The 15,000-nt window shown below is 33.2% G+C and overlaps 2 protein-coding genes across 3 annotated transcripts in view; one reads left to right on the top strand and one right to left on the bottom strand.

Moving 5' to 3' along the window:
* LOC137645010 (uncharacterized) overlaps window positions 1-1,899 on the top strand; it is a 14,599-nt gene extending 12,700 nt beyond the window's left edge. Inside the window, exon 4 of the mRNA XM_068377874.1 lies at window positions 1,795-1,899. Within this exon, the coding sequence (XP_068233975.1) occupies window positions 1,795-1,879 (85 nt within the window). The 3' untranslated portion in view covers window positions 1,880-1,899. The remainder of the gene's footprint in view (window positions 1-1,794) is intronic.
* Window positions 1-15,000, bottom strand: part of LOC137645965 (dynein intermediate chain 2, ciliary-like) — a 469,865-nt gene that overhangs the window by 224,184 nt on the left and 230,681 nt on the right. The window lies entirely within an intron of this gene.

Raw genomic sequence — 15,000 nt, 5'->3', positions numbered from 1 at the left:
AGTACGGCGTAGGGGCCTGTGATATCGTTCAACGCATTAATGCATCTTGGATAAAACTCTAAAATCACACTATGAGGTGAAAATTAGAGGAGGTGGGACAACAATATAGAAAAGGTGTAAGGTTGAATAATTACACTTTTATGTTAGTATAAGCATAATATCATACATTACAAACATACATACACCCATATATATATATATATATATATATATATATATATATATATATATATATATATATATATATATATATATATATATATATAGATATATATTATATATATATATATATGTGTGTGTGTGTGTATACACAAATATTTACCTGTTCGAGAGAGAGAGACAGAGAGAGAGAGAGAGAGAGAGAGAGAGAGAGAGAGAGAGAGAGAGAGAGAGAGACCCCATCAACTCGGTGTAGGGCAACGGGTATAAAAAGTTGTGCGCGTTACCAACGTACCTCGAGATGAGAATGGCAGTCATTCTTTTTCAATTGCGGGCGTGGTTCAAATTGTTTGGCCCAAAACCAAATGGAAAAAGAGACAAGGATAGAAAAGCAGGTTTTTAACCGGACGAAAAGATATGGAATAATTTAAAAATAGTATAGTGTCTTCATCTGGTGATGATCTATGCGGACAAAAAGTAAAGTGCAATGAATCGATCTTACATAAATTCACTGGGGAAAAACCTCCGTATTTCAAGGTTTTGTTTTTCAACTTAGGAAGAGGCAATTCTTTGTATTAATGAGTTATCTAATCACATGACGAATATACTTTTAATTTAGTCGTTTTTTCATTAGACCAGTATTCCTGTGCAAAGTAACTTGACAGTACTTACTAAAAACATGAGTGTATTATCTCAATTAATACTTAAACAAACACAAACAGAGACACATATATCACAAACGCGTTAACAAAAGACACGCATACACACCTGATATATATATATATATATATATATATATATATATATATATATATATATATATATATATATATATATACACACATATATCATCAGCCGTTACTAGTCCACTGCAGAACAAAGGCCTCGGACATGTCTTTCCACTCGCGTCTGTTTGTTGTCTTTCTTTGCCAGTTTACACCAGCAAATTTTCTTAGTTCGTCAATGAATCGTCTTCTCTTTCTTCTTCGGCTTCTTTTGCAATTCCTATTATATATACACATATGCAGTATATATAATATATATATTATAGATATATATATATATATATATATATATATATATATATATATATATATATATATATATATATATATGTATATATATATATATATATATATATATTTATATATATATGGAAATATGTAAGATGGACAAGCTGATAGATAGGTAGGTTAATGTTAACATACGCAATAAGTGATAAATACCTACTGAAGCACATAATAAACAACAAATTATGAGGCCCAATCAAACACTTTCACAGGTCCTTATGAACTAACACGACGAAAGAACACGTTATCACTAGTTGTGTGTCTTCTTCAAGTCTCTCATTGACGTCTTTTCCTAATGTCTCTTTTTCAAGTCTCATCTTCATTTCTCTTCCTCATGTCTCTCTTTCGCGTCTATTCCTCAAATCTCTTCAGGTCTTTTCCTTATGTCTCTTCTTCATGTCTTTTCCTTGTGTCTCTTCTTCATCTCGTTTCGTTGTGTCTCTTCTCCATATCTTTTCCTTGTACCTCTTCTTCATGTCCTTTCCTAGTGTCTCTTTTTCATGTCTTTCCTCTACGTCTCTTCCTTGCGTTTATTTTTCATGTCTTTTCCTTATGTCTCTTTTAGACTGTACAACGGATCGTTTCTAGATTGGGAGAAGAACGGAGGGACTATTATCAAGCCGGGAATGCCTTTCCAGCCAGAGAAGTAAGGATCTTCTTGCCAAAAGAAGATAAGATGATGTATATCGGTAAGAATTATTGGTACCATTTAGAACCATAAGCTGACGTCACCGTAACAATAGTAATCGATACGAGGACTTTTTACAGTCACAGAAGTTTCGACTTTTCAGAGAGTAAATTTTAGCCTTTACAAAGAAAGTGCTTAGAGTGAGGTTGAGTTCTGCAGTTATGCATGAATATAAATTTACCAGTATATGTGCAGTGTTACCGTATTCCTAAGGCATATTGATTTCATTCATATACGGTTACACTTGTTTATATAGACGTATATAAATAGTATATGCATGTATATATATATATATATATATATATATATATATATATATATATATATATATATATATATATATATATATATATATATACATATATATGTGGGTGTAAATATATATATATATATATATATATATATATATATATATATATATATATATATATATAGTGTATATATATATAGTGTATATATATATATATATATATATATATATATATATATATATATATATATATATATATATATATATATATATAGCACTGTTCTTATGCAGGAACATAAAATTAGCAGTCTATGTGTAATATTACTGTATGCTTGAGACGCTGACTTCATTCATATACTGTTACACATTACGTTACGGTTTAAAGAAAAAACATTCAAACTGTTATTGTCTTGTGCAATAAAAAATAAAATCACGAGTGTATGGTTTTTCTCCTTCTGGAAAAGTGTGAAATGCAAATGGACCATAAATTAGCAATCAGTGCCCTCTATATCAAAATATCCTAGTTTCGCGAGGAGTCAAGCAGGAAGAGCATCTTATCCCAGTTTATATTCATAAATTTTAAGAATACGAATATTTACCTTTTCTTTATAAAGAGCATTCAATTAACATTGCATCATCACTCTTCAATAAGAAGTACCTCTATTGCAAGTACATTAAACCAAAACAGCCTTGAAGGTGGTCATTAATCTTGGTTCATTCTTTGATTTTTCTCTATAGTAAATCGATCTTCTCTCTTCATTGCCAGACATATACGCAAGAGGATTTTCCTTGTTGCGTATGCTGTTGACTTTAGTGACTATTAGAATCCCATTATGAGAAACGGTTTCAGGAAATAGGTATACCTAATCTGTCGTTCAGTGGCAGTCATCCGGTCTGATTTTGATTCGGGCGTAGCTGGGTTAGCTACTCTGATAAGACGATACTCAAATTTTTTCTATAATTAATGAATAATACAGTTGAATGTCTAATTTCTAAGATACAACTGCCTGCATAATACCGCAGTTAATATTGCTTACTAAAAACCATAGAACTTTAAAGAAAAATTTACATTAGCGTTGAAATGTATTTTTGATAATGAACCAGAAAATATACCAAGGAATTAACATCTATACCTCTTTTGAGGGACGAATGAAAACTAATTTAACTATAAAAGAAAATTAACAAATGGCTCTATATATAAATAATAACAATACAGATTGTGATCAAACTTTGTGGAAATTAACATTCAATGTGTTTTATTTGCTAATTCTGGAGAAGTGAGAAAAGAGGACAAGATCGCATCCTCAAGATAGCAAACATTATTGCCTAATTTATAACGAGTCAAAATAAAACTTGAACTATATCGTTCAAGTTCTATTTTGACGCGTTACAAATTAGGACGTTCCGCTTCATGGTGTCCGGTCAACTGAACTTTCAGACACACAGGAAGCAGCCAGAGAAGGTGATGACCCCTCTAGCATACTTTCAAATATTACCCAAGAACTTTCTGACCCAAGTTTAATCCTACGAGCAACCAAGGATAAGATAAGACATTTATAATAAATCTGATTATTAACTCACTTCTATCTGAATGATCTTCATTAAGTTGGTGCTATACTATCTATTAGTTGTTTGGAAAATAGGAAGGAAATACTGAAACGGTAGTATAAAATATGTTAAAAAAGATACGTCTATCATGGCCTCATACTTACGTTAGTATTTATTCGGTAAAAATCATTCGTTGAATTGGTTAACTTAAAAATTATTCCATTTCAGGCAGCTGAAAGCATTAAAATGTACCCCAGTAATTGGCCAACTATGAAGAAGGGCTTATACATTTTTGTAATAAATTGAAATATCAAAATATATAAGCACCATACCTAAATATCCATGTTTTCTCAAGTTAAACTTTTATTACCCTATATACAGTATACGGTTAAATGGAATTTTCATTGCACATGTCCTTGCTCCTACACAGTTTTGCACATGATGCACATAACCTTGTTACTAAATAAGTGTAAAAGATGCATATAACCTTGGTACTATATAGCAGTGTCAGGGATATACATAACCCAGTTGCAAAATATCTGTGCAAATGATGAACATGGCGTGGGTACTACATAACTGTGCAATAGATGCAGGTAACCTTGTTACTAAATAATTGGGTAAAAGATGCAGATGACCTTATAACTTCATAACTGCGTAAAAGATGAACATGACCTTGTTACTATAAAACTTTACTATAAAGCTGTTTAGAATATACACTTGACCTAGTTACTACAAAGCTGTTTGAAAGAGTCACAAGAACTGGCTGCTACATTATAGAAAAATTAGCCAACCTTTAGTGGAATAAAGGCAATCAACATGCAATAACCGCTGTCCATTCCGACCACTAATCCAGATACTACATACACGAGGTAAAATTCTGGTAAAATTCTGGTTGCAAATCACCATCATTAACTTTGTTTGTACTAAGCTACCTGGATAGGATACTCTCTGTCAGCAAAGTATATAAAATCCATATCAAAACTCTAACTAAATACAGTAACATCCTAAAATTAATCAAGATATCTGAAGGTGCCTTGAGACAGTCCCTAAGCAGAGGCCGGCGTTGCCCTCAGCAACAAACTTTACCAACATTTGCGGAAAAGAATGTTAACCAGTAAGTTGTTTAGGATTTTCCTGTTTAGAGATGCAATACAAGTTTTCTCAGTATTTATTTAAAGTAAAATATTGGGCCTTGGCATTCAAAAATATATTATAATCATTACATTCCTTGCGGGGACAATTCAAAATCTCTTTTTGAGATACGTTATTACTAATCTTGCTACGAAAACAGTACAAACGTTCTCAATCACAACATAAACTAGAGAGGCACCCAGTAGAGCGCAGACCTCCACCACGATAGCCTTTTTCTCAACCTTTTGCCCGACCTTGACTTTGACCTTTGACCTAGGACTTTCAAAATTGAATCACTTCCACGTCTCAACATAACAATCAATCCCTGAAAGGTTCACTACTCTATGTAAAATTGTAGCCAGGAAGTTGTTAACACCAAAAAAATACAAAAACAACGGCGAAAACATAACATGCTCTCCAACTTCACTGGCGGAGGTAATAATCTAAAGCCAAAGAACAGCATTTTCGTATAGAGCAGAATCAAATGAAATCTTGTCAGGAGAAAATTAAAAATATATAAATTTGAATGAATACATACATACAGTATATACATACATACATACATACATACAGTATGTATATATATATATATATATATATTTCAAATAAGCCATATATATTAATACATTAAAGTCTGGATTCTCTTAACGACCTCGGGATCAGAGCCCCAGGCGGAACCGCCCAAAGACTATGATATCGGACCGGCGGGGATTTGAACCCTCGTCCAGGATATCTGTATGCCAGTGACCATACCACTCGGCCACGAAGAAAGATAAAAGTCGATGACAATTCTTCTGTTCATATACCTGTCAAATTCAGGTTTTCTGTACTTAGAATTGAAATCAACACATCTTCACCATCGTAGCTAATTGGTAGGTTTGGGACTTGGCATTCGATTAATGATAAATTTTATTGCACATTTAAACGTGTTTCTTTCATATTTCAAATTAGCCATATATATTAATACATTAAAGTCTGGATTCTCTTAACGACCTATGGGTTGATTTCAATTCTTAAGTACAGAAAACCTGAATTTGACAGGTATATGTACAGAAGAATTGTCATCGACTTTTATCCTTCTTCGTGGCCGAGTGGTATGGTCACTGGCATACAGATATCCTGGACGAGGGTTCAAATCCCCGCCGGTCCGATATCATAGTCTTTGGGCGGTTCCGCCTGGGGCTCTGATCCCGAGGTCGTTAAGAGAATCCAGACTTTAATGTATTAATATATATGGCTTATTTGAAATATGAAAGAAACACGTTTAAATGTGAAAAAAATTATATATATATAAACACAATATCCTTTGAAAATTCACAAGTCTTATACAGAGGTCCTGAAAAGTTGCTCGAATCTTACGGAGAAACACATGCATCAGTTAGGTTATTCTTTTCCTCATTCTTATTACAAAAGAAAAGAATAAGAACTTGACATCGAACATTGTATTACATTACAATCCATATGGAAAGAATAACGATGGAATTAACACTAAGAAACAGATTAAGAGCAACATGGCTACGAGAGCAAACTAAAGTAGAGAATATACACACACACACATACATAGGCTATATATATATATATATATATATATATATATATATATATATATATATACATATATACATACACATATATATACATATATATATATATATATATATATATATATATATATATATATATATATATATATATATATATATATATATATATATATAAACACTATGAATTCGGAGCATATCTAATGTAGTATGAGGCTGGGTGAGTTTAAGTTGCTATTAGGTAACTGGGGATTTTCTAAATAGTAAATATTTCGTATTTGCAGCATTGTCTTCCTTAGTTCTCTATTTTTGTAATTTTATTCGAGAGAGAGAGAGAGAGAGAGAGAGAGAGAGAGAGAGAGAGAGAGAGAGAGAGAGAGAAATCAGTGCTTCACCTCGGCTACAATAAATGGCAACAAATTTGATGCGTAGGGGACAGATTAAATAAATGAATCAATTAAGTTTTCATAGACTGCGTTAAAACACGGTGGGAGATGTGTCCTAAGAACGAGGAAGAGACTGCTGGTAAGTGAAGCAAAACTCATTTAATATCCTTGATGTGGAAGACCGTATCCAGGACCAGACAGGAGATATTGAAATCATTCCTTCCAGACAGTGAAAATATTTAGAGAGAAAACAAGGTGTGGGGAGGGGGAGGAGGAGGAGGCAGGGATGAGGCAACACGAGGAACCAGGAAAAGTGTCTTGGTAAGAAAATATATCAGGGTTCAACGAAAAGGTTTAAAGATCAAAATTGTAACAAAAGCAAGGTTGGTGACGTGAGGAAATGTAACATCGATGTTACAGAGGCCTAAAAAAATATGGACAGCTTTTATTGCACAGATTGATTTGTTAAAAAAAAATAAGTCTCAACTTTCAGGAAACGCAAATATGAGCAGACTCAAGAGGAAGTGGGATTGTACAGGGAACTAAGAGTGAACTTGGTGAGAGGTGCTTCTGTTTAAAATAAAATGGGGGGGGGGGTGTGGTCATTTCCTCTGTAAATCACACAAATTTAACGAAAAATATCGAAATATATTCCACAAAGCTATCGTAGTCTCTCACTTGGAAAGTATTTACCAAACTATGAAATCAAAATTCCATTTTAATTTTCAAATGACATCCACAGATTCACAATAGGCAATCAACAAAATCATATCCCATAACAAGTATGAGGATACACACAAAAGATACTAAAATCCCAAGCTACCCAAGGATAACTATCCTGATTCCTTGAAACTGTCATTATACTAGACACGCTGTTAATTCTAATAGTCAGGCCTTCTCCATAATGGGGTTCAATACTACACAGTTTTATTCCAGCTGTGACCAAGTTGTGGAATGATCTTCCTAATCGAGTAGTTGAATCGGTGGCACTTCAAAAGTTCAAACTTGCAGGAAATGTTTTCTGTTGAACAGGCTGACATAGGTGTTTTTATAGTTTATATATGAAATATCTGTTTTGATGTTGTTACTGTTTTCAAAATATTTAATTAATTGTTAATTATTTCTCATGCCGTTTATTTTTTCTTTTCCTGACTGGGCAGAATCATGAAGACCGGCATTAAATTTCTTTCTTTTACTCCTTTCAATACAGAAGTGGAACAGTTTTCATAGTTTCCCTTTTTTATAATTTCTCGAGTAAAGTTGAAGTGTAAATGATATTATCTTTCGAGGGGTTGCCTTTTCTTTGCTATAACTTTCCAATTACATACGTATATACGGTCTGATTATGTTGAACTACGATACTACTACTCATAACAATAACAATAATACAACAACAATAAATGTAGCCGTTTCTAGTCTACTGCCGAATAAAGGCTCCAGACATGTCCTTCTTCATGTCTAGAGCTTGGTCAATTTCCCTCACCGCGCTGGTCACAGCGTATTGGTGATAGGGGGAGACTTGTCTGATCGCTTACAGTAAAGCAACCTATTATATGTGGCCCTCACTAATGCAGCTTTGCTGATCATGGCGATACACAAACCCTTTCACGACATTAAGGTATCCCCACTCAGAATGGGCTAATAATAATAATATAGGTGATAATAATGAGCAAGCCCCAATTTACAAAGAGAATAGCGATTTGGATGACATATGCACTATTACGATGATTGACTGAAGTAAATGAAAATCTCAAATTAAGGTTACAATATTTCTTCATCTAAGCTGGTTGATATTTAATTAAGAAATTATAGGGCGACTAAAATTTCACAAGTTTCTAATTAAAGAAAATTGTCGAAGGGTATTCCATTTATGCGTCCTGTGTGCTGTGATTGCTATAGCTTAAAGGAAAAAAATGCTAAATCTGCTTCAACTTCTGAAATAAAAAAGCAGAAATATTATGGAACTTATCCTTGATTGTCATGAGCTTCCTCAGAATACCTGAAGACTAGATACTTGTTGGCACACGAATACTAGCTTGAACTGGAAATAAGTGAATCCACCGGAAGTTTAGAAAAATGATTGAAGTAAAATCTGAGAAAAGTCTTAGCTCATTCTTTTTTTACAGAATGTTCTTACACAATATAGACATTCGCAAACCGGCCGAATTACTAAGTATAATATAATTTCGAGAACCACAAATCAAATACTTATCATGTAAACATATACATAAACAAAAACTCAAAAGTATATATGTGCATATAAATACCTTCATTAATACTGGCCAAAGAAATCCCTAAATTAGAAGTAAATCCGCAACTTAAAGAAAAAAACAAGAAAAATAGATGGGAATTCACAAAGAAAAGACCGATTTTGGTATACCAAACAATCCTGAAGAATCCGATCTCTAAACAAATGAGACAGGAAGGCCAGCATGATTTCCTCCGTCTTTTCCCATTCAAACATCAAATGTGCATAATGTTTCCTGTTCCTCCCAGAACTGAGCATGTCCCATTCTGTGGAGGCCTTTGCATAAGAGCTTACCTCTCCTTTATTTGTTCGATTCGCAGACTCTTCCGTTTCACTGAACCATCAACACTTTTTTTTTGCCTGTCCGATTCCACCTGGCCAAGGCTAAAGGCAATTGGAAAGTACGTAAGGTGGGCACGTAGACAGACAGTCTTGAGGGTCACTCGCTGACCAGGTTATGACTAGACCTATATTTTTCTTTTTTTTCTTTCTTTCTTTTTTCGCACTTTATGATTCAACTGACGTCATTTGCTCTGAAGGGTGCAAAGACGACCATGAAAACGTCTCAGACAGCTTGTCGTCATCTTTCAATAACTACTTTTCCTTTTTTTTTTTCCTTTTAACTTCCGTTTCGCGCGGGGACCATCTGGTCTAGTAGGCTTTAATTTCACTCATAAAACGGATTCGTCAAAAGTATCCTTCCTCGTATTTCAAAAGTCAAGGATACAAATTTAGAAGAATATTAATATTTGGTATTCTTATTAGGCACATTCACTGTCCATAAAACAAGTCTTTTAACGGAGATTCAAGGCATTATTCTAAAATAGGCGAGTTGATTTTTCATTGAAGAACACACACACACAGACATATATATATATATATATATATATATATATATATATATATATATATATATATATATATATATATATATATATATACACACACACACACATATATATATATATATATATATATATATATATATATATATATATATATGTATATACATATATACATATATTTATATATAGATATATATACACACAACCCTTTCCCCCCTTTGAAGGAATGATTTCAAAAGTTGCTAACCTATAGGTTTCCAAAGCTTTTTTAAAAAATAAGGATTCGACTGGAGTATAACATTTAGACCTAAGCACTGGATTTACAACTTTGGTCATAAGGCGCAGCGCTGGGGCCTGCGAGGCCATTCAGCACCCATGTGCAACTCGGGAAACACCCCCTCCCTCACGATAAATTAAAAGTTAAAACGACTTTGGAGAGCAAGATGGGAAACAGGATACGGGAACGAAGTTATAGTAAAAGGCTAAAAAGTGAGTGCAGCCAGAGGGGGGGGGGGAGCCAGGAATATAGCAAATATCCTGAAGTGTTGCTTACAGTATACGGGGAAGGGACATTGTCGGCGCTACCCCCTTCGGAGATTTAAGCAAAAAGCCAACATGGATGCAACTCAACCCAGTCGACTAAATATTGGGTACATAATTTACTGCTTACATCAGTAAACCTTCACTCAATGCTCAGGGTTGATTTCTACTCTTTCTTCCTTCCTTCTTTCTGATGTGCATGATGTGACAGTCAAATGACTGACGGTATCCTCAATGCACTGAAGCTATTTCTTGCCCGACTTGGAAAAAAAAATCAAAGGTAAATACATTCTTAAATGTCGGGAAGAAGGGCATTTTGCTATCGCCAACCTCCCGTTCCTCCTCAAAGTAAAATCGGCGTGGATCATTGGCATTTCATAAATCTTTTCATCAATTGATTACCCTCTTAGTGTGGCCTTTCTCCACCCACATTTATGAGAAACATAATGAAATGGACTTAAGAGATATCACCATATTTACTCTGGCTTTGAAAATATAACTAGATTTTTCATTAAATGAAAGATTTTTCAACTACGGTTAATATCTTCAGTACATTAACTCTATACTTTCATAAACTACTTTTAATAAAAATTTCTTGGTGTTTGGGATATAACATGATAATCTATACGAAAACTTTGATAGAAAAGAGTACCCACTAAGTATTTACCCAATAAATCTATTCAATATTAGCTTACAGTATTTACTCCTTCTCTTTGGATTTGACAAGATGCAAACCATGAAGAAAATTAAATATTTCCTCAATGAGTTTAGGGGGCTATCGGCACCTGGTAAACTTCCCCCAAACGTTAAAGAACTTGTTTTCGGAAATTTCAAATGTGCAATAATCAAGATCTCTCTCACTATTTAGCATCACCCGCAATGTTCTTATAATTTCAAGGAATAAACCTTGTAGTCAGCTCCTTAACATAAAGGCTTCGAAAGAAGAGAATGCCCTGTTATAGTTTTTTATGAGTACACTATCATGCATCTGACAAAAAAGTTCATAAATCGACTGGATTTAGGTTCCTCCAGCGATGAATGAAAAACTTATACATCCATAGGCTGAAAACAGTAAGAAGAAAAACTTACGAAAAAGTATGGCCGATGAATATGGATTTTAAGAAAGTAGTGAAGGCTCTTTTATTCCTACTTAGATACATATCCGTGACACTGCCGAAAAAAAAAATAATACAAGGTTTATACGCAGAGAAGAAAAGGACCTTAATATTAAGTGGTGCGACTCGTGTACTGTGCCTCACAAGAATATAAACGCTGATCTATTGACAGGCAATTAACACCCACTGGCATCTGATGCTCAGAAATGTGGATAACTAACGTACACTACCCGTCAAAAATACTATTAAATGTTTAGATAGATATGTACTCACAAACCCTCTCACCATGTATGACTACTCCCTCTCCCCACTACCCGAGAGACTTGGAGAGAGCAAGCAGTTATAAGTCCGGCTATATATACATATATATATATATATATATATATATATATATATATATATATATATATATATGTGTGTGTATATATATATATATATATATATATATATATATATATATATATATATATATATGTGTGTATATATATATATATATATATATATATATATATATATATATATATATATATATATATATATATATATATATCTGCTCTGTATTATATAGGGATGATTATCATAAATTCTACGTTCAAATACACCTTGTTGTAACTGACCAAACAGGATGACATCGACGAAGGCCAAAACTGCAATTACCTTTATTCAGAAAAAAATAAAACTAACATTCATAAACCTTGTGTAAGATATATTCGTCTTAGGACTCCACTAACACTCAACAGGAGAACAATATTGAAACAATGACGGAGCTCTTAACTAAAATATGCAACATTGCAAAAATATCTTTGAAAACCTAAGAGGTCTTACAAACAACGTCTAAATTTTTCAGCCTCATTATACGACAGAGATAGCGAAAGTAAGCACTGCAAGGAGAAAAATTAAACAAGTACAAAGGTATTTCCGCATAGTGAGTTCTGTTGTGAATGAATGGTACAGTAAGAGATCGGCGGTTCAATAAAGACCCAATTTCACTCCAGTTGAGGTTGTTACTCGATCTACAACAACACTAATGAACAAACCTATATCTTTTGGAAGGAAACAAAATTAGTGTTTCTTCGTCTAATTCTCTCACGAAAAATGGATATATTATTATTATTTATTATTATTATTATTATTATTATTAGCTAAGCTATAACCCTAGTTGGAAAAGCAGGATGCTATAAGCCCCAAGGCTCCAACAGGGAAAAGAGCCCAGTGAGGAAAGGTAATAAGGAAATCAATACATTGCAAGAGAAGTAATAAACAATTAAAATATTTCAAAAACAGTAGCAACACAAAAATAGCTTTCATACATAAACTATAAAAAGAGTTTTCAGTCACCTTGTTCAGCATAAAAACATCAGCTGCAAGTTTGAACTTTCGAAGTTTCACCGATTGAACTGCCTGATTAGGAAGATCCTATTGTTAGGTAGTAGGTTGGCCAGGGCACCAGCCGCCCGTTAAGATACTACTGTTAGAGAGTTATGGGGTCCTTTGACTGGCCAGACAGTACTACATTGGATCTTTCTCTCTGGTTACGGTTCTTTCCCTTTGCCTACACAGACACCGAATAGTTTGGCCTATTCTATATAGAATCTCCTCTCTCCTCATACACCTGGCAACACTGAGATTACCAAACAATTCTTCTTCTCCCAAGGGGTTAACTTCTAAACTGTAATTGTTCAGTGGCCACTTTCCTCTTGGTAAGGGTAGAAGAGGCTCTTTAGCTATGGTAAGAAGCTCTTCGAGGAGAAGGACACTCCAAAATCAAACCATTGTTCTCTAGTCTTGGGTAGTACCATAGCCTCTGTAGCATGGTCTTCCACTGTCTTTGGTTAGAGTTCTCTTGCTTGAGGGTACACTCGGGCACACTGTTCTATCTAGTTTCTCTTCCTCTTGTTTTGTTAAAGTTTTTATAGTATATATAGGAAATATTTATTTCAATTTTTTTTGCTGTTCTTAGAATATTTTATTTTTCCTTTGTTTCCTTTCCTCACATGGCTATTTTCCCTGTTGGAGCCCCTGGGCTTATAGTATCCTGCTTGTCCAACTTAGGTTGTAGCTTAGCATTTAATAATAATAATAATAATAATAATAATAATAATAATAATAATAATAATAATAATATTGTAAGGTAATCTCCATTATGGAAACTTCCTAACAAACCCAAAAATAGATTAAAAAAATAAACCCAACGGAAAACTGATGCTACTAATTGTTTCAAGGGAAAACTTACTCGGCGGAATAACATAGACACCATAAAAATTGAATGGTTAGAAGGGAAGCTGTTACTAAATATGCAATTATATTATACTCCCAGTGAGTCGTCGGTTTTGACGTATATAACTCTTGGTCTTTGTTCTTGACGTGTGAAGGCTATTTATGTTCGCAATACTAATGCACACCCACACAAACATATTTCGCAACTAATCAAATTACCTGTCATTATTTGTATTAGCATCAGTGATAAGCATAGATAACCATAGCAATAGCAATATTATATATATATATATATATATATATATATATATACTGTATATGTACAATATATATATATATATATATATACATATATATATATATGTACACAGTATATATATATATATATATATATATATATATATATATATATATATATATATATTTATATATATATATATATATATATATATATATATATATGTATATATATATATATATATATATATATATATATATATTTATATATATACTGTATATATATATATATATATATATATATATATATATATATATATATATATATATATATATATATATATATATACAGTATATATGCATGTTTATTACTTTAGGCCATTCTAATTTCAGGCGGGTAACACCCAAAGGAGTTACTCCTCAGATTTACAGCATGTATCTATGGGATCAGGTTGCTAGGGTCACTACCTCCTCTTTTTCACTGTCTGGTCCTTCCTGCTCTATGGGGATGTTCAAGGGAGTAATGTGCAGACGGTGTGGCCGTCTTTGTTGTTCATCAAACCCCGTGGTAACCAAGGCCACTCTTGCTTAGCTTCGCTGATCTGAAGACTAGCGTCATGTCACCAACATGCCTGTCATATCGGTGGTCATCAATCAATAAATTAATAATTATTATTAGTTCATAGGCGAGAGGCCATCAAAAATACCAGGAGCCTTTGGTATATAAGCTTCTTGGGAAATCTTTGGGCATCCAATGCACAGTGGTACAAACCGGATATAATAATCTTTAGTAATTTGCCCTGATTGTTCCTATTCTTTGAAATAAAACTACGATCTCTTTAATTTTTTAAAAATCTAATCTCATAAGAATGCCGTATCAAAACATAAGAAATATAATCCTGCTAAATATATTTGGCAAACTGATAATTAACACGAAACTCATCCTATAAACATCAATTAAAGATTACCACAACAAATACGTAATCAAAGTCTTATATGTGACGGAAGTGACTAAATGGTTGAAT

This window comes from Palaemon carinicauda, chromosome 8, assembly GCF_036898095.1.
Source record: "Palaemon carinicauda isolate YSFRI2023 chromosome 8, ASM3689809v2, whole genome shotgun sequence".
Taxonomy (NCBI): Eukaryota; Metazoa; Arthropoda; class Malacostraca; order Decapoda; family Palaemonidae; genus Palaemon; species Palaemon carinicauda.
The sequence above is the reverse complement of the archived record's forward strand: the minus strand, read 5'-3'. Positions and strand labels throughout refer to the sequence as shown.